This window comes from Aethalodelphis obliquidens, unplaced genomic scaffold, assembly GCF_003676395.1.
Source record: "Aethalodelphis obliquidens isolate GAN/ISIS:26980383/991018 unplaced genomic scaffold, ASM367639v1 scaffold28, whole genome shotgun sequence".
Classification (NCBI taxonomy): Eukaryota; Metazoa; Chordata; class Mammalia; order Artiodactyla; family Delphinidae; genus Aethalodelphis; species Aethalodelphis obliquidens.
In genome coordinates, this window is record NW_020837972.1 from 523,822 (window position 1) to 542,458 (window position 18,637).

Genomic DNA, 18,637 nt, shown 5'->3' on the forward strand with positions numbered 1-18,637 from the left:
TTAACTGTGAATTGAGGATGATTTATCTTCCTCCTCAATCTCCTTTTTGAAAATCTGTGGTGTAACATGGTTATATCTCCCCTTAATAAGTTACCACCCTATTGGCAGTAACAGGCAACAGGAGAGTGGGCACTCTGACCAACCTCTGTCCCTGGAGCTCAGGACTTCCTGCTCACCTTTCCGCTGCCTCTTCTCTCTGCGCACCTGCAGGTATTCCAGCCAGGCCCTCAGGGCTCTCCACTGTTGCCAGTGCTGATGGTGTTTCACTGAGGAGACCATCTTCTGCCTCTCCCTCCAGACATGCAGAAGCTGTTCCTGCCACCGTGACCAAGCCTGAAAACCAGAGAAAAGACAACAGTCAATGGAAGCAGGAAAACACAGGTGAAGTACTGGTGAGGGAAAAGAGAAACACACACACTGGAAAGGCTAAAATTAGATACACACACAGGAAAGGCTAAAAAGGAGGGGAAATTCCCAAGGAGAATCGTAAGTGATGGGAGTCTGGGGTGAAAAGATCTTTAAGAAGGGTATTCTCTGCTTCCAAAAAGTAATTTTTTTTTGGATTAAGAAGGGGGAAAAAAAAGGACTAATAAAATCAATGCATATACAAGAAGCAGGGACAATCCAAGGGGTGATATAATTAATTCAGATTGGGGATAGGAGAGGAGGGTCTGCCTTTTCTTTCAAAGTGGGAGGAAGCCTACGGTCAAGAGGCCCTTTCTCAGGGACGTTAGTCTCCAAGACGTGGACCTACAGAAACTGAGGGTCTACAGAAGGATTCCCTTAAGATGATCCATAAATGCACACCCTTGGGAAAGTCTTCGTGCACACTCAACAAAACGCATGCCCTACTTTGAAGGTGACTGTCATAGATGACTTGATACCTTCTCTTATACCTTATACCTTTTTTTTTGGTTTTGTTTTGTTTTGTTTTGTTTTTTGCGGTACATGGGCCTCTCACTGTTGTGGCCTCTCCCGTTGCGGAGCACAGGCTCCGGACGCGCAGGCTCAGCGGCCATGGCTCACGGGCCCAGCCGCTCCGTGGCATGTGGGATCTTCCCAGACCGGGGCATGAACCCGTGTCCCCTGCATCGGCAGGCAGACTCTCAACCACTGCACCACCAGGGAAGCCCCCCCACCTCCCCGCTTATACCTTTTTAAACCTATAACACCTCTTCCCCTTTCCTTCCTCTCAGCTGAATACCATTTTTCCTATTTCACCAAGAAAATAAAAGCAATCAAAAGACAATTTTCTCAAGCTCCCACACGTCCCCCACCTGCCAACAGGCTCTGCCTTCTCTCCTGTTGCTCTGGATAAATTGTCCACTCTCCCATCACAGGTTACCCCTGCCATGCATACAGCCCATCATTTTCTCAAGTTTATCACTCTGGCAATTCCCCCCACTCCCTTCTGCATCATCAGTTTCCACTCTCTACTAGATTTTTAAAATCAGCATTCGAGTGTGTTGTTATTTCTCCCTTAGGGGATGTGACAACCAAAAGCAATGGGTGACCTTTGATTGTACCCTGCACCTGACACTAAAAGAGCAACAATATACAGCTGCAATACGAACTGTATTCTAGATATTACTATATCAACATTACATTTCTTAGATATGACTGATATTGTGGTTATATAGAAGAACATCCTTATTTTTAGGAGATATGAGCTTAAGTATTTAGGGTAAACTTTATGTCTGCAACTTTAAAGCAACTCAGAAAATGTAAAAAATATACCGATACACTTGAGAGAAAGCAAATGTGGAAAGATGTTAAGGATGGGTTAAACTAGTGAAGAGAACCCAGAATCCACCTTTTCTGTGATTTGTTATTTGTCAAAATTAAAAAGTTGGGGATGAAAGATTATTGTCACACAAATACTTCCTGAAGGGAATAAATCAGTGATCCTCAAACCAACCACCGAACACCCCTCTCTAGACCACTATGCCACCCAGCTAACACCCAAGTGCTTTCCTTTCCAAACTCTTCAAAAGGGCTCTCTACCTTTCTCATTTCTCGTCTAAGCTGGTTTTCTTGAATCCTCTCCCCATCGGGTTCACTGAAACTGCTCTTATCAAGGGCATCAATGACCTCCACGTGGCTCAATCCGAAGGCCAAATCTCAGTCCTCACCTGCCCTGGCCTGCCAGAAGCACGTGACACAGCTCATCACACCTGCCTCCACCCGGCTTCCAGTATACCTTGGCCTCTCCTCTGTTCCTGCCGCTGATTCCCATCACTTCACCGGACAGGCTCAGTTCCACTGGCTATACCCATTCCCTTTGTGCTTTCACCTAGTCTCATGGCTCTAAATGTCATCTGCATGCTGAGGACTCCCAACTTTACATCTCAGGTTTGGACTCATCCTCAAGACTCCACACATATATCCAGCTGCCTCCCTGACACCCCCTCGTGGACATTTGGAAGGCCCATCAGGCTGAAGATACGGAGCTCAGAATGGAGCTCCTCCTAATCTTTCCCTACAAATCTGCCTCTCCCTCCAACACCCCCATTTCAGTAAATAGCAACTCCATTGTTCCAATTACTTAGGCCAAAAACCTGGGAGTCCTCTTAGACTTTTTCTCTAACACTTCACATCTTAACTATCCACTAGCAAATCCTGTCGGCATACCCAGAATCCAAAACCATCTTCCTATCATCCTTGTCCAGAATCTCTCGTGGAACTTTGTAATCGCTTCCTAACTGTCCTCCCTGCTTTTATCCTTGATTTTCTGAGGTCTGTTCTTAACACAACAGCCAGAATTGTACTTTCTCATTTGTTGTGGTTATGTCACTTAAATCTCTCCATCTTATATGACAATTTCCCTCCCTGCCTTTTTTCTCTTCATGCTACCAATTTGTTAGAGAAACCAGGTCATGTACGCTATAAACTGTCCCACGTTTTAGATTTGTCCGATTGTCTCCTCCAGATGTCTCTAACTTGTCCCTCTGATCCCTGTATTTCCCATGAACTTATAGTCAGATTCATGTTTGGCTTGGTGGGAGTCATGTTCAAATTTTAGGCAAGAACATGTCTCAAGTGCTGCTGGGTACTTCCTGTTACATCACATTGTGGTTGGCTGCCATAGTTTTAGCAATGCCAAGACTGTTCCAGTGGCTTCAGATGGCATTAATCTGATTCCTCCCTTATATTTCCCTGTTGTCTTTCCTCTGGGTGATTGCTGCCTAGATCCATTTTCTCACTGGGGTGGCAATTTTATAATTCTAATACTCCTGCGTTTATTAACTGAAATTCTATAAAGAAGCCTTACTCTCTCATTAACCCTCTCGTTTTTCAAAGATTAGTTTGTATAGGAAAGGCAGGATAAATGCTTGACTTTGGCCTTCATTAATTTCCAAAGAGTTGAATTAATGCTCTAACAACCCAAAATTGTGACCAATGAGCTTTTTTTTCTCATTATGAATGCATGAATTTTTACATATTTGATATGTTTTCAATCCACAGCAGTCATTATTCTTTTTGATGCTCAAATTGTTCTATCTTAAGCCTATGGGAGTCCTTCTGACACAACCCCATTAACCTCTGTTAATTTCCTCATACTCCTGCACACTATCTCCTAGGCTTATGATGTCTATTTCCTGCTCTATACCTGGAAATCAGCCATTTCTCCAAAAAGCCTCAGTTCCCTTTAGTGGGAAACAGAAGAGACCACAACTTGGGCACTGGGGATGCTAGAAGCAGTGCCAGTAACAAAGCATTTAAGTCTTTTCAGTAAATAGAGTTAGAAATTCACTATTTTAGAGGAAAAAAAACCATGAGTCCATACTGATATTGACATTTCCAATTTCAGATAACAGGGCTTTTGTTTAATTTCTGATTTTGTACCTGTAATCTTTCCTTTTACACTGAAAATCATGCTTCCTAATGACACAGACATAGTTATTTGCTTTATCTTACTGTAACAGATTCAACCCAACAATCCAAACCTGCTACTTACAATAAGACCACTGAATGCAATTTTAGATCTCTTAGTAGTTCTTTGTGTCCTTAGAACACATCCCACTTGGGATGAACAGCCAAAATATTGTATTTTAAAGTAATTCTTTTCTCTTTGTAGTCATTGCTACAAACTTGGTATGTTTGTTTCAGCGTGTTCTAAAATCCTAGGGATTGGTTCTTTTCCTTTTTGATTAATTTTTTGTTTTTAATTATATCAAATATTTACATGGTTCCAAAGTTAAACCTATGTAACAAAGTAAATTCACAGAAGTACTTTGTTCCCTCCCTTCCCCCATAGGTAACCACTTTTCCTTAGTTTTTGGTTTATTTTTCCATTGTTTCTTCTTGAAAACAGAACACACACACACACACACACACACACACACACTCTCTCTCTCTCTTTCTCTCTCCCTCTCCCCCCCCCCCCCTCTCTCTCTCTCTCTCCCCCTTTCTCTCATATCTCTCTCTCTCTCCCTTCCTTCCTCAAAAGGCAGCACACGATGAACCAGAGGGAGCCTGTTAAGAGGTGGGGTGTGATCACATCACTCCTCCTCTCAAAGCCAGTAGCTTCCCCCTCCCCTGGAAAAAGAGCCAAAGCCTTTATGGGCACAGCCTGCAGAGCCTTACTATTACATCTGCCTCCTTGTCACCTCATGGCCTAATCTTTCCTACTCTCCCTCTCACACCCATCAATAGATCACAAGCTACGTCAAGTTCACGGGTGGGGTGACTCAATATCACAAACATGACAATTTTCTCCAATCTAATGTAAAAAGTCAGTGTACTATAATAAAAAATCCTAGTAGGCTTTGTTGTGGAACTTGACGAGTTGATCCTAAAATTAATAAGAGTAAAGAACAACTGCCAAGACAATTTTTAAAAAGAACAAGAATAAAGAAGATCTCTTTCCACATATGAAAACTTAAGAGCTATACAGTAAGATCAGGAGTAGTAATGAACAGTTATAGCATTTACTGAGGATTTCCATACTCAAAGCATTGCTCTAAGCATATTACATGTATCACTACACTTAATCCTCAACAATCCTATGAGGTAGGTACCATTATTATTTACTTACAGATAAGAAATATAAGGTGGGGTGGTGGTGGGATGAATTGGGAGACTGGGATTGACATATATATACTAATATGTATAACCTGCTGTATAAAAAAAATAAAATTAAAAAATAAAATGCAATAAAAACCAAAATGCAATATTAAAAAAAAAAAGAAGTCAAGGTACAGGGAGATTAGGTAACTCATTAAAAAAGGCACAAAGCTAATAGGTAATGGCAGCAGAATTTCCACCTGGGCAGTCTAACTAGAGAACCTCTGTTCTTTCCTACCTGCTTCATTAAATCATAATCAAAACAGTGTGTACTGGCTCACAGATAGACAAATAGACCAATGGAATACAGAGCCCAGAATAGACCCATGAACAAATGGGACGTTGCTCTATAATGGAGGTGGACTAATAGTCAGTATAAAAAAGATAAAGGATGAACTAACCAGTAAACAGTGCTGCAGAAATTATCCATAAGGAAAATGACAAACTAGGACCCTGTTACACACAATTTATAAAATTAAACCCAAGATGGGTTAAAGACCAAACCATAAGATACAAGAATTAGGTACACTGAAAATAATAACACTTGTATGAAAAAAAACCCACCATAAACAAAGCAAAAAAACAGGCTATGGACTAGAAGAAAATACTTGCAATGTACCTAATAGTCAAAAGATTAGTAAGCAGAATGTATGACAATGTCCACAGAGCAGAAAAAGGCAAATAACCCAACAGAAAAAAAGGAGTGAGGGATAGTAACAAGCTGAAAAACAGAAACTCAAATGGCAAACAAGCGTCTGAAAAGATGCTGGGCTTCATTAGGAATCAGCGAAATGTAAATTAAAGCAACAAGGAATTACCACTTCAGACCTATCAAACTGGTGAAAATGACCAAGTCTGACAATGCAAAGCGCTGATGAGGCCAAAAGAAATGGGAACTGAAATTTTAGCACATAAACTGGCACAGCACTGGAGCAAATAGGTGATGCTTGATAAGGATGACGAGATGATACCCAAAGAAGTTTCACTTCCAGGAACAAGAGAAACTCAGACTCTTGCACAGGGATCTGTGTTTAAGAGTGCTGTCTGCCACATTGTTTGTAATTGTAAAAAACATAATCAGAAGGAATCAACAGGTCAGCAGCACTGAGCAGGTAAATTGAGCCTTATTCAGTACAAAGGCATATTATAGGTAGTTAACAGATCTCTATGTATCAACATGGATAAACCTCAAAAATACACTGTTGCATTAAAAAAAAGCAAGCTGCAAAGTAAATGTACAGTATGACACCATTCATAAGTTTCCTAACAACACAAAGTCAGAACACTTATTCTTTTTTTTTTAAAATTATTTATTTATTTATGGCTGTGTTGGGTCTTCGTTTCTGTGCAAGGGCTTTCTCCAGTTGTGGCAAGCGGGGGCCACTCTTCATCGCAGTGCGTGGGCCTCTCACCATCGCGGCCTCTCCTGCTGCGGAGCACAGGCTCCAGACGCGCAGGCTCAGAAGTTGTGGCTCACGGGCCTAGCTGCTCTGCGGCATGTGGGATCCTCCCAGACCAGGGCTCGAACCTGTGTCCCCTGCATTGGCAGGTAGACTCCCAACCACTGCGCCACCAGGGAAGTCCAGAACACTTATTCTTTATGTATATGTATGCACACATTTTTACAAGTGCAAAAGAACACAAGAAAATGGGGACTTCAGTATCAGGGTACAGGTTATCGCTAAGGAGGAAAGGTGGCGGAAGGAAGGAAGTGGGGGGCTTGAACTGTGAATTTAATCACATTAAATTCTGGGGCAAGTATGGAAAATGCTAACACCTTTTAAACCTGTATGTTGGGTACTTGGATATCTTTTAATATTTTTAATAAATGTTTTATATTTAATGTTTTTATTTTTGAAGTACATAATTTAATTTTTTTAAATTTTACATATCTCATGACGTCTGCCCTGCTTAGTTCAGAGATGCTGTGAGGATTAAGAGAATGACTTAAATTTAAGTTCTTGGTAAATCATATGGTACTTATCAGACACAAGGATTTTATTTATAATCTGCACTATAAAATTTGCCTTAGAGTCTCATACAGTGTGGTCCGTATCAGTGTTATCTTGATTGCTCACGTTTTTCATTGGATTTGATTCTGAATGACTCTCGGCTGTCTTCTAAGTTAAATCTAACCTCAAGCAATGAAAACCTGCTATCACTAAAAATATTCATTCAAATCTGTTGTTGCAAGCTTTGAAGGCAACAGTAAAAAAGGAATTCTAAAAGTGTTTTGAGCAATAGCAGCACCAGGAGAACGAGTTTATAGGTTCTCAAAGTGACTATCTGAAAGGGACGATAGCTGAAGTCCATCAGCGACAGAAAACCAGCCTCATTATGTTCCTATGCTTCTGGCATTTTCACATTCATAGCTCCCTCTCCCTCCTGAGAGCACAAGTCTACTGAGGACAAGGCAGCATGATAGTTAAAAGAACAGCTTTGCACTTTTCAGGCTGCCTCAGTTCAAATACTGGCTCTGACCTTTGCTAGGTGCATGACCCTCATTTGAGTTATTTAACCTATAATAATACGGGATTTAAAAAGTAATTTTGAAAATTGAGATAACACATATAAAACACTTAGTCCAGCACCTAGGACAGTAAGACCACAATAAATACTATTACTGCTCCTGCTGTTCTTGTTACCGTTATTATCACTGGCAAGAACTATGTCTATTTCCTTGCTACTGCTTCAGAAGACCTTATGAGTTCAGAGGTCAGCAAATTTTTTTCTTAAAGGGTCAGATAATACTTTTTTTAGGCTTTGCAGGCCACATGGTCTCTGTTGCAACCACTCAACTTTACCGTTGTAGCCTGAAAGCAGCTTAGACAATACATAAATGAACAGGTGTAACTGCGTCCCAATAAAACTTTATTTACAACAACAATCAGCTGGCCAAATCTGATCCATGGGCAAGTTTGCTGACCCCAATCTATGCTGTCTGCATATGATCTCCATATACTGCATATTCTTCCATGGATGATACAAAATGCTGTCAGATTAAAAAGCTATTACTCCTACAGGGACTTCCCTGGTGGTGCAGTGGTTAAGAATCCGCCTGCCAGTGCAGGGAACACAGGTTCGAGCCCTGGTCCGGGAAGATCCCACATGCCCCGGAGCAACTAAGCACATGTGCCACGGCTACCGAGCCTGAGCTCTAGAGCCCACGAGCCACAACTACTGAGCCCATGTGCCACAACTACTGAAGCCTGCGTGCCTAGAGCCTGTGCTCTGCAACAAGAGAAGCCACCACAATGAGAAGCCCGCTCACTGCAACGAAGAGTAGCCCCTGCTCGCTGCAACTAGAGAAAGCCTGTGCACAAAAACAAAGACCCAACGCAGCCAAAAATAAATCAATAAATAAACGGAAAAAAGAAGTTATTACTCCTACAATATAGTAACACGCACTTCTTTTTCTCCTCCTCCCTGTTCTATTCTCTATGACTGACTTGGCAGCCCTATAAGTACCCAGGAGACACTAAAAAGTGACTGAAGTTCAGAAAGCTTATCAAAGGCCATAAAAAAGCTTCACCAGAGCATACGTTTGGTACAGATGTTAAGCCTTTATAACTGACCAAAAGCTAGTGGCTTTCCCAAAAGGAACTCTAAGAAATAAGCAAAATTATATGAAAAAGCCAGGTTTTCTTTTCAGTCTTAGTTTCTTTTCTGCCCTCGTTTTCTAATTTGCTGTAGGAAAAGAGTAATGAGGAAATAAAGAATATACTGCTGTTTCTTTAAACATATTTATAATTAATTCATAAATCCCGTTCCGGCTCCACAATTAACAGGAGCTCTCTAAAGATTACTGGAAATCACATCTAGCATATTCCTTCCAGCGGCCTCTGTCTGTTGAAGAGTCCAGCCTTCCAAGTTGCCTCGCACCCCACTTCCATCCCTTGAGCTGCAGGGAGGGCCCAGCAGAGAGGCAGCAGCATGACGGTCAGCTTTCTGCTTGGGAGTCCGACCCCACCTGCCCAAGCTCCCACTGTGGGTATGGTGCCTGACGACGTGGACAGAGGACACCAAAGCCCGAGTCTGCTGGACTCACCTGCAGCTGGAGGCTCCGGGCCCTGTGCTTCACAGCCGAGGCATGGAGGGCACGGCCCAGGTGAACCTGTCCCAGTTGCCATCTCCACGTGCTCCACCACACCCTGTCAGAGAGCAAATCAAAGATGGGACCAGTCAGAGCAAGGCCAGCCAGAAAAGAGAAGGGCAGTGAGGGCTGGGCCTCAGACCCTGAGCTCAAGTCCCTCTCCCTAAACAGCCAAGAAACAGTTCTACAGCTGCCAGTTAAGGGTTGGAAACGGATGGTTCCTAAGGTCAGATCCAGCCTTAGACACTACAGACATGCTCTGGAACTGAGCTTTTAAGACACTGCCATTTGGGACACCAGAGGACCACTGGGAACAATGCACAGTGGAATCAGTCCCATTATATAGCAGCTCATTGCTACACACACCTGGCTTTCAGAGTGGACTAACTCACCCTCCAATGTGTGGACAATGCTGCTGAGATGCAGTGCAAGGCAGCAGTTAAGAGCATGAGCTTTGGCATCAGAGAGATGGGTGGGTGAGCCCTAGTTCTGCTAATTACAACTTATACAGTAAGTCTCAGAAAGGTTGAGTAACTTGCCTGAGCTCATATATCTTAATCTGTGCAATAACAGTATTTCATAGTTTATGGTAAGGATTAAATGAGACACTTTACATTAAAAAATTAACACACACAGAAACTTAACACAGGGTTTTCTAGTAAGTACTCAATTAGTGTTACTTATGATTTAGTGAAAACCTGATCTCAATGTTGAACAAGTTATCAATAAATATTTATTAGGTATCAATTATGTTCAAAACATTGTTTTGGGGTTTTTTAAAAAATATTTATTTGGCTGATTGGGTCTTAGTTGCGGCGCGCGAACTTCAGTCTAGCTGTGGCGCGCGGGCTCCAGAGCATGTGGTTTTAGTTGCCCCGCGGAATGTGGGATCTTAGTTCCCCAACCAGGGATCAAACCCACGTCCCCTGCATTGGAAGGCAGATTCTTAACCAATGGACTACCAGGGAAATCCCCAAAACATTGTTTTAAGGTGGGTTTTTATGCTGGTTTTCCAGTAGCATAAAGCAAAGCTGAGGTAAAGTGAACGCTGCTGATCTGTAGGGCAATGGAGTACACTCACCACAAAGTACTCCGCTGTCTAAACTCCAGGGCAGTGGTCTGCATCCGAAGTTTGGTCCTACGAAAAACCACGTAGATCAACCAGGACTTCCAGGCCTGTCGCATCTTTTGTTTTGCATCTAGATGGCACCAAAGAGATTTTCAAAATGGGGCTGGGGGAGATGGATCACTCTGGGTTAAGACAAAAGTTCAAAAGCTCTGACATCCCTCCTTTGAATATCTAAATTCCTCCAGTCTTCTAGTGCCCTCTGCTGGAAAACTTGTGAAGCTCTACAAAATTAATAAGGATGCAGGATATGAAGAATGGTTATATAAGTGATAACATTTACAAAACTTTTAAAGGAAAATCAGTGTACTGCACTGTTCAGAAATCTTTTATTATAAAAGTCCTTATTTTTTTTAGAGTTATATTCTGCAATATTTCCACATGAAATAACAGAGGAAGCAGAGAAATGAATGTGGATATGGATATATGTGAGTCGATAATTATTGGAAGCTGGATGATGGGTACACGGAAGTTCATTATTCTACCTTTCCATTTTGTAGATATTTTTAAATTTCCATAATATAAAGTTAAAGAAGTCATGTTATAAAATTTGCTGTTTGAAACAATAATTGTAAAGTAGAATAAGCAAGACAAAAGGAAAGGATACTATATGTATCTGTTTGAGAAACAGAATAAGAAGGACCAGTAATGATCCTGGAGGAAAGAGAATTTACTAAATATGGGAGGCACAAAAGTCCATAAGTCTCCCTTTGTGGTAAATTCCATTTTCATTATGAAAGTCATCACTGACGACATAAGTTTCTTTTCTTTTTAGAACACAAAGGAGAAAATAAAATTATGTAAAACATTTTGAGGACATTCTCCAAAATGTGGTCAGGATGACTAGAGCTATACTTTATATTTCATAGTTGTTGACAAGTCAAGTCAAAATATGAAAAAGAATTTAACATGCAGCTTCTTTGGGCCCACCTCAGACCTCATGAATCAGCACATCTCAGGCAACAAGGACTAGTATGGTGCTGTAGCTTAGAGTTTAGGCTCCTGAGTAAGATAAGCTGGGCCTGAGTACTGACTTTGTCACTGAGCTAAGTAACCTCACACCAGTTCCTCATCTGCAAAATGGTGCTTCCCTTCAAGGTATGTTTGCAAAGAGTAAACGAGATTATCTATAAAAAGAAGAAAATAAATCCAAGGAGATAAAAGGAGAGGTACTTATAATATTCTGGGGAAAGAGATGAGGCTTAATCTCAGGCATTGGCAAAGAAAAGATGAATGCAAGGGACACCTCAGGGAGGCATGTTTTAAGAGAAGATAACTAAATGCTGTTACGACGATGCCGTTCGTAAGTAAGGTTTCTTGCTTAGCTAGGAAAAGTAGGAAGAGCAGGTCTAAACGGGGAGCAGTGGACAAGCTGTACTGGGGACTTGCTGAGTTTGAGGTGCCTATAGGGCATTCATGTGAAATGGCTATGAGAAACAGCAGGCTGCATTATCATTTTGAAAGTTAGTGCCTTTTTTCCCTTAGGCTCCCCACATGGGTTTCTGGGTTCAACTCGAGGAATCAGACACTGACCAGAGCTAAACTGTCCACAAGATCACTAAGGGACAACCTGGACAAAGAAGATCAGAAGTAAGCACTGCAATGTGACACATGGCAGCAAGACAGACAACAGTCCCAAGTGCTGCGAGAGAAACACAGCCAGAACAGTGCACCAGCAGGGCAGGAACAGCCAGTTCACACAAATCATGCTTAAGTGAGTGGTAGGTGCCAAAACCATGCCATATAGAGAAAACCATAGGGATATGATCACACAGGAGTTCCTGCTCAGAGATCACACATCCTGGAAAACAGGAAAGGGAATCGAACAAGTCTTCCCTTTGACTTGGAGTTATTCTCTCTCAGAGACAATGCACTCATCCTTCACAAAAGCTTCTGAGATTTTGTGAAGGCAAAAGTAAATCTGGGCTCTCAGTAAACTAGGAAAAGTGGGGATTTTCCTCAACTTGATAAAGAATATCTACAGAAAGCCTATAGCATACTTAATGGTGAGAAACTCAAAAGCTTTTCCACTAATCAAGTATAAGGCAAGGATGACCCCTCTCACTCCCTTTCAACATCATATTAGAAGTTCTAGCTAGTGCAACTAGACAAAAGCAATAAAAGGTATACAGATTGGGAAGGAAGAAATAAAACTGTCTTTGTTTGCAAATGACATGACTGTCTATGTAAAGAAGCCAAAAAGAATTGACAAAAAAACTCCTGGAACTAATAAGCAATTCATAGCAAGGCTGCAGGATGCAAGGTTAATATACAAAAGTCAACTGATTTCCTATATAACAGCAATGAACAAGCGGAATTTGAAATTAAAAATACACCACCATTCACAGTAGCACTCAAAAAAATGAAATATTTAGGTATAAATCTAACAAAACATATATGAAATCTGTGTGAGGAAACTACAAAACTGTGATGAAAGACATAAAAGAAGAACTAAATAAACGGGGAGAGAGCCCATGTTCAGGATAGGAAGACTCAATATTGTCAAGATGTCAGTTCTTCCCAACCTGATTCATAGTCAATGCAACCCCAACCAAAATCCCAGCAAGTTATCCTGTGGATATCACAAAATGATTATAACATTTATATGGAGGCAAAAGACCTGGAATACCCAACACAATATTAAAGAAGGAGGCTGGAGGACTGACACGACCTGAGTTGAAGAATTACTATAAAGCTACAGTAACCAAAACAGTGTGATATTGACAAAAGAAGTGACAGATCAGTGGAACACAGCAGAGAGCCTGGCAACAGGCTCTTATAGTCAACTTATCTTTGACAAAGGAGCAAAGGAATACAATGGAGCAAAGATAGTCTTTTTAACAAATGGTATAGGAACAACTGGACATCCACATGCAAAAAAGACACAGACCTTACACCCTTCATAAAAATTAACTCAAAATGGATCACAGACCTAAATGTAAAACACAAAACTATAAAACTTCTAGATGATAATGTAAGAGAAAACCTAGATGACCCTGGGTATGGTGATGACTTTTTAGATACAACACCAAAGGCACCATCCATGAAAGAAAAGATTGATAAGCTGGACTTCATTAAAATTAAAAACTTCTGCTCTGCAGAAGACAATGTCAAGAGAATGAGAAGACAAGCCACAGAGTGGAAGAAAATATTTGCAAAGGACATATCTGACAAAGGATTATTATCCAAAATATACAAAGAACTCTTAAAACTCAACAAGAAAACAAACGATCCAATTAAAAATGGGCAAAAGAACTTAATTGACACCTCACCAAAGAAAATACACCCTAATGTAAACTATGGACTTTGAGTGATTATGATGTGTCAGTATAAGTTCACCAGCTGTAACAAATGTACCACACTGATGGGGGATGCTGATAATGGGAGAGGCTATGTATGTGTTGGGGAGTGGGTATATGGGCAATTACTACCTTCCCCTCAACTTTGCTGTGAGCCTAAAACTGCTCTTAAAAATAAAATCTTAATAAAGGAAAAAAAAGACAAATGGAGGCATTTTCTTTAGACGTGTACTTCCTTTTCTCACCATGATCCTCGGCTCTCAGGTACTTGTTCCTCATCTCCCGCTGCTGATGCACGTAGGTCTTCCAGGTTTGGAACATCAGGTTATACAAGTAATATCTGAGGAGCCAAAAAAGCAAATAGCGTTTCTTTAAAACAACTCCTAATCCGACATACCCAGTCCGTTCTGTACTTAGGAGAAATTAACAGGAACACTTCTGACACAAAAAAGCCAATCTATATCCTAAGCTAAAATTGGAGTGTCGTTCTCCACACCTTATATTATTACCAAGGAAGAAAGGTGTGAATTATCCTAGAATAACTTCACCTTCAGCACCCACAAAGCTGTGGCATTTGGAATGACAGTCATATCTCAATCATCCACACCATGTAAAACATAACCTCTCCTTTGCACTAAAACACAGTCAATGTTCTCCTTTGTCTTTTCTGTCTCAATACATACATTATACACATTAAGTCTGTCAGTCCCAGGGCTTCCCTGGTGGCGCAGTGGTTAAGAATCCACCTGCCAATGCAGGGGACACAGGTTCGAGCCCTGGTCCGGGAAGATCCCACATGCCGCAGAGCAACTAAGCCTGTGTGCCACAACTACTGAGCCTGTGCTCCAGAGCCCGCAAGCCACAACTACTGAAGCCCACGCTCTGCAACAAGAGAATCCACTGCAATGAGAAGCCTGCACCGCAAGGAAGAGTAGCCCCTCCTCGCTCCAACTAGTGAAAGCCGCGCGCAGCAAAAAACCAAAAAGCACCCAAAAAAAAAAAAAAAAAAAAAAAAAGACTGTCAGTCCCTCCATATCTTCACTATCCCATTTCCTAAAACTTGATTTCATACTCTGTCAGCTTCTTAGAACGATTCAGCGATGTCTGTATTTATGGATATCTGAAATATCCATAAATCAGAAACCCTGCCCCGAAGAGCTTAAAGACATGATTATAATGAGTGAATACCATTTGAAAAAGACACAATGTATAAGACATACTAAGTTTTTACTTTAAAAAAGGTATAGGGCTTCCTTGGTGGCGCAATGGTTGAGAGTCCGCCTGCCGATGCAGGGGACACGGTTTCATGCCCCAGTCCGGGAAGATCCCACATGCCGCGGAGCGGCTAGGCCCGTGAGCCATGGCCGCTGAGCCTGCGCGTCCGGAGCCTGTGCTCCGCAACGGGAGAGGCCACAACAGTGAGAGGCCCGTGTACCGCAAAATAAGATGTATAAAGATACTTATGTGATGTAATTCCCAATTTTTACTTTTTCTTCCACTTATCTTTGGGAATACAAATGTCAAAGATTAAGAGTTTCTTCTCTACTGCTAAAAAAATAAATAAATTTTTAAAGTTTTTTTCTATTTCTATTTTCTTAATGTTCTATATTGGGCATATATTTTCTCCCAATCAATACAAATTAAAACTTTATTATTTTAAAACACAGAATTAGAAATTATACAGAAGTGAGAGTCTGAGAAAAACATATTCAAATCATTAGCATGATCATTACATAACGATTACTTGAATTAGAGGGGTATCTCTGTGTATATGTGCTCACATGCACACAGTATTGTGTGCTTGGGCTTAATTTAGGACTTTGATCTTGCTTACTCTAAAAAGAATTTGAAGAAATACAGAAAATAATCCAAAACTCTTCTCGTTGCAAGGATGGTCCAACCTCCTGAAACCATGAAATTCCTAGAAGAAAATATAGGAAAAAAGCTCCTTCACATAAGTCTTAGCAATGATTTTTTGGATATGACACCTAAAGCACAAGCAACAAAATAAAAAATAAACAAGTGGGACTACAGCAAACCAAAAGGCTTATGCACAGCAAAAGACACAGCCAACGAAGTGACAACAACAACCTACAAAATGGGAAAAAAATATTTGCAACCCACATAGCTGATAAGGAATATCCAAAATATATGAAGAACTCATATAACCCAATAGCAAAAAAAAAAAATAATCCAATTTAAAAGTGGGCAAAGGACCTAAACAGACATTTTTCCAAAGGAGATATACAAATGGCCAACAGGTACATGAAAAGATGCTCAACACTACTAGTCATTAGGAAAATATAAATCAAAATCACAATGAGATCAAAATCACCGCACACCTGTTAAAATGGCCGTCGTCAAAAAGACAAAATAGAATTATAATGTGCACCTAAATTTATATAATGTTATAAACCAATTTTACCTCAATTAAAAAAGGAAAAGTAGGAAATTAGGTCTCCAAAAAATAAGACATAAGAAAAAAAAAAGACAAGAGAGAACAAACGCTGGTGAGGATATGGAGAAAAGGGAACCTTGTGGACTGTTGGTAGGATTGTAAATTGGTATAGCCACCAAGGAAAACAGTATGCAGGATCTTTAAAAAATTAAAAATAGAACTACCAGACAATCCAGCAATCCCACTTCTGGAAATATATCCAAAGGAAACAAAAACACTAACTTGAAAAGATATCTGCACCACCATGTTCACAGCAGCATTATTTACAATAGCCACAACAGGGAAACAACCTAAGTGTCCAAAGGTGGATGAATGGGTAAAGTTGTGGTATCTATATACAATGGAATTTACTCAGCCATTAAAAAATGAGGAAATCCCATAAAAACATATACATTAAAAAAAAAGAGGGTGCTTCCCTGGTGGCGCAGTGGTTGAGAGTCCGCCTGCCGATGCAGGGGACACGGGTTCGTGCCCGGGTTCGGGAGGATCCCACATGCCGCGGAGCGGCTGGACCCGTGAGCCATGGCCACTGAGCCTGCGCGTCCAAAGCCTGTGCTCCGGAACGGGAGAGGCCACAACAGTGAGAGGTCCGCGTACCGCAAAAAAAAAAAAAAAAAAAGAGGAAACCCTGCCATTTGCGACGACATGGATGGGCCTTGAGGGCATTAGGCTAAGTGACATATATCAGACAGAGAAAGACCAATACTATATGATCTCACTTATATGTGGCATCTTAAAAAAAAAAAAAAAAAAAACTCAGAAAAAGATCAGATTTGTGGTTACCAGAGGCCGGGGTGGGTTGGGGGAGGCAGTCAAAAGGTACAAACTTCCAGTTATGAGACAAAGAGGTTCTAGGGATGTAATGTACAACATGATGACTATAGTTACCACTGCTGTATGATATATATGAAAGTTGTTAAGACAGTAAATCCTAGAAGTTCTCATTACAAGGAGAAAATTTTTTTCTTTTTTTTCCCCTTCTCTTTTTTTTTTGCGGTACGCGGGCCCCTCACCGTTGCGGCCTCTCCCGCTGCAGAGCACAGGCTCCGGACGCGCAGGCTCAGCGGCCATGGCTCATGGGCCCAGCCGCTCCGCGGCATGTGGGATCCTCCCGTACCGGGGCACGAACCCGTGTCCCCTGCATCAGCAGGTGGACTCTCAACCCCTGCGCCACCAAGGAAGCCCTCCCCTTTTCTTTTTATTGTATCTATATGAGATGATAAACATTAGCTAAACTTATTGTGGTAATCATTTCATAATATGTAAGTCAAACCTTTATTCTGTACACCTGAAACTCATACAGTAATTAATATATGTCAATTATATCTCAATAAAACCAGAAAAAAAATTTCTATCCTTCTGACCAGAAACATGCCAACAAGTAATTATTTGATAACGTGTATCAGTAAAATTAAAGTAATGTAACATGAAATCCTACCTATAGTGACAGTCAGCGCAAACACGGAGTTTCCACTCTCGATGGGAAACCCACCACTCTTCTTTCCATTCTTCAAAGACCTTCTGCAGAATTCTTTGCTCATAGTAAAACCTAGGGCAATGAAAAAAAAAACCAGAGAGACATAACTGACCATGTTGGAGCTGATATCTATTCCCAAATCACCGTTTCATATGGCCATTGCTTTCTCATAGAAAAGTGTGGTTCATTATTTGATAACACCAAAATAGATTAAAAATAGACATATTCAACTTTTTCAGATCAAAACGTTAGAACTACTTAAACTAGAAATGAGGCTAAGAACTTTTATACTCTAGATCTCACCAATTAAAGAGGTGAAAGTAAAAAAATCTGACTTTTCAAATACCATAAGTGAGTTGAGAATTAACATTCTCAATTTTTTTCATTCACCAGACTAAAAAATATATTTGATTAGTAAAAGATAGTAGCTACACTTCTCATTTACATACCCAGGAGATTAAAAGTTATAAAATAAGCAAATGCCTAATGATATTCCTAGGACTTAACAGAATATATTAGTTTAACTGAAATCTGACTAGGGGAGTTATAACAAGAGCAAAAGAGAAGAGAGAATAAGAAGGGAAAAAGCTATTAAGAAAGAAAGCAGCAGGGCAGTGAGACTGTGCTGATGCTAACAGGCATGGTCAAGAAGACTGATAACTCAGGAACTCTGGCCTGTCAGTCACTCCAAATTTCTTTTCATGGTTCTGTAGGTTACTAACATGTCCTTCATCCTCACCCACTCACAGGTTTTAAAAAACTGGCTGGCAAAAATATACATAAATTCACCTCCCAATGTTTATTGCAGCACTATTTACAACAGCCAAGACATGGGACTTCCTGGTGGTCCAGTGGGTAGGGCTCTATGCTCCCAATGCAGGGGGCCTGGGTTTGATCCCTGGTTGGGGAATTAGATTCCACATGCTGCAACTAAAAGCCTGCATGTCGCAACAAAGATCCAGCATGCCGCAACTAAGACCCTTCGCAGCCTCAATAAATATTTTTAAAAACAAAAAAAACAATAGCCAAGACATGGAAGTAACCTAAATCTCCAACGACAGATGAATGGATTAAGAAGGTGTGGTACATAAATATACAATGGAATATAACTCAGCCA

General features: G+C 40.8%; 1 protein-coding gene across 21 annotated transcripts in view; it reads right to left on the reverse strand.

Moving 5' to 3' along the window:
* SFI1 (SFI1 centrin binding protein) overlaps positions 1 to 18,637 on the reverse strand; it is an 83,288-nt gene that overhangs the window by 35,349 nt on the left and 29,302 nt on the right. For 19 of the 21 annotated variants that reach the window (XM_027124204.1, XM_027124203.1, XM_027124211.1 and 16 more), the window contains 5 exons: positions 17,482 to 17,592; positions 13,831 to 13,925; positions 10,242 to 10,359; positions 9,116 to 9,218; positions 177 to 333 (listed from right to left, as the gene is read on the reverse strand). In XM_027124204.1, the coding sequence (XP_026980005.1) occupies positions 177 to 333; positions 9,116 to 9,218; positions 10,242 to 10,359; positions 13,831 to 13,925; positions 17,482 to 17,592 (584 nt within the window). Of the gene's footprint in view, positions 1 to 176; positions 334 to 9,115; positions 9,219 to 10,241; positions 10,360 to 11,320; positions 11,407 to 13,830; positions 13,928 to 17,481; positions 17,593 to 18,637 lie in introns of those variants that run through there. The other 2 variants (XM_027124222.1, XM_027124221.1) reach the window with 2 other exon arrangements.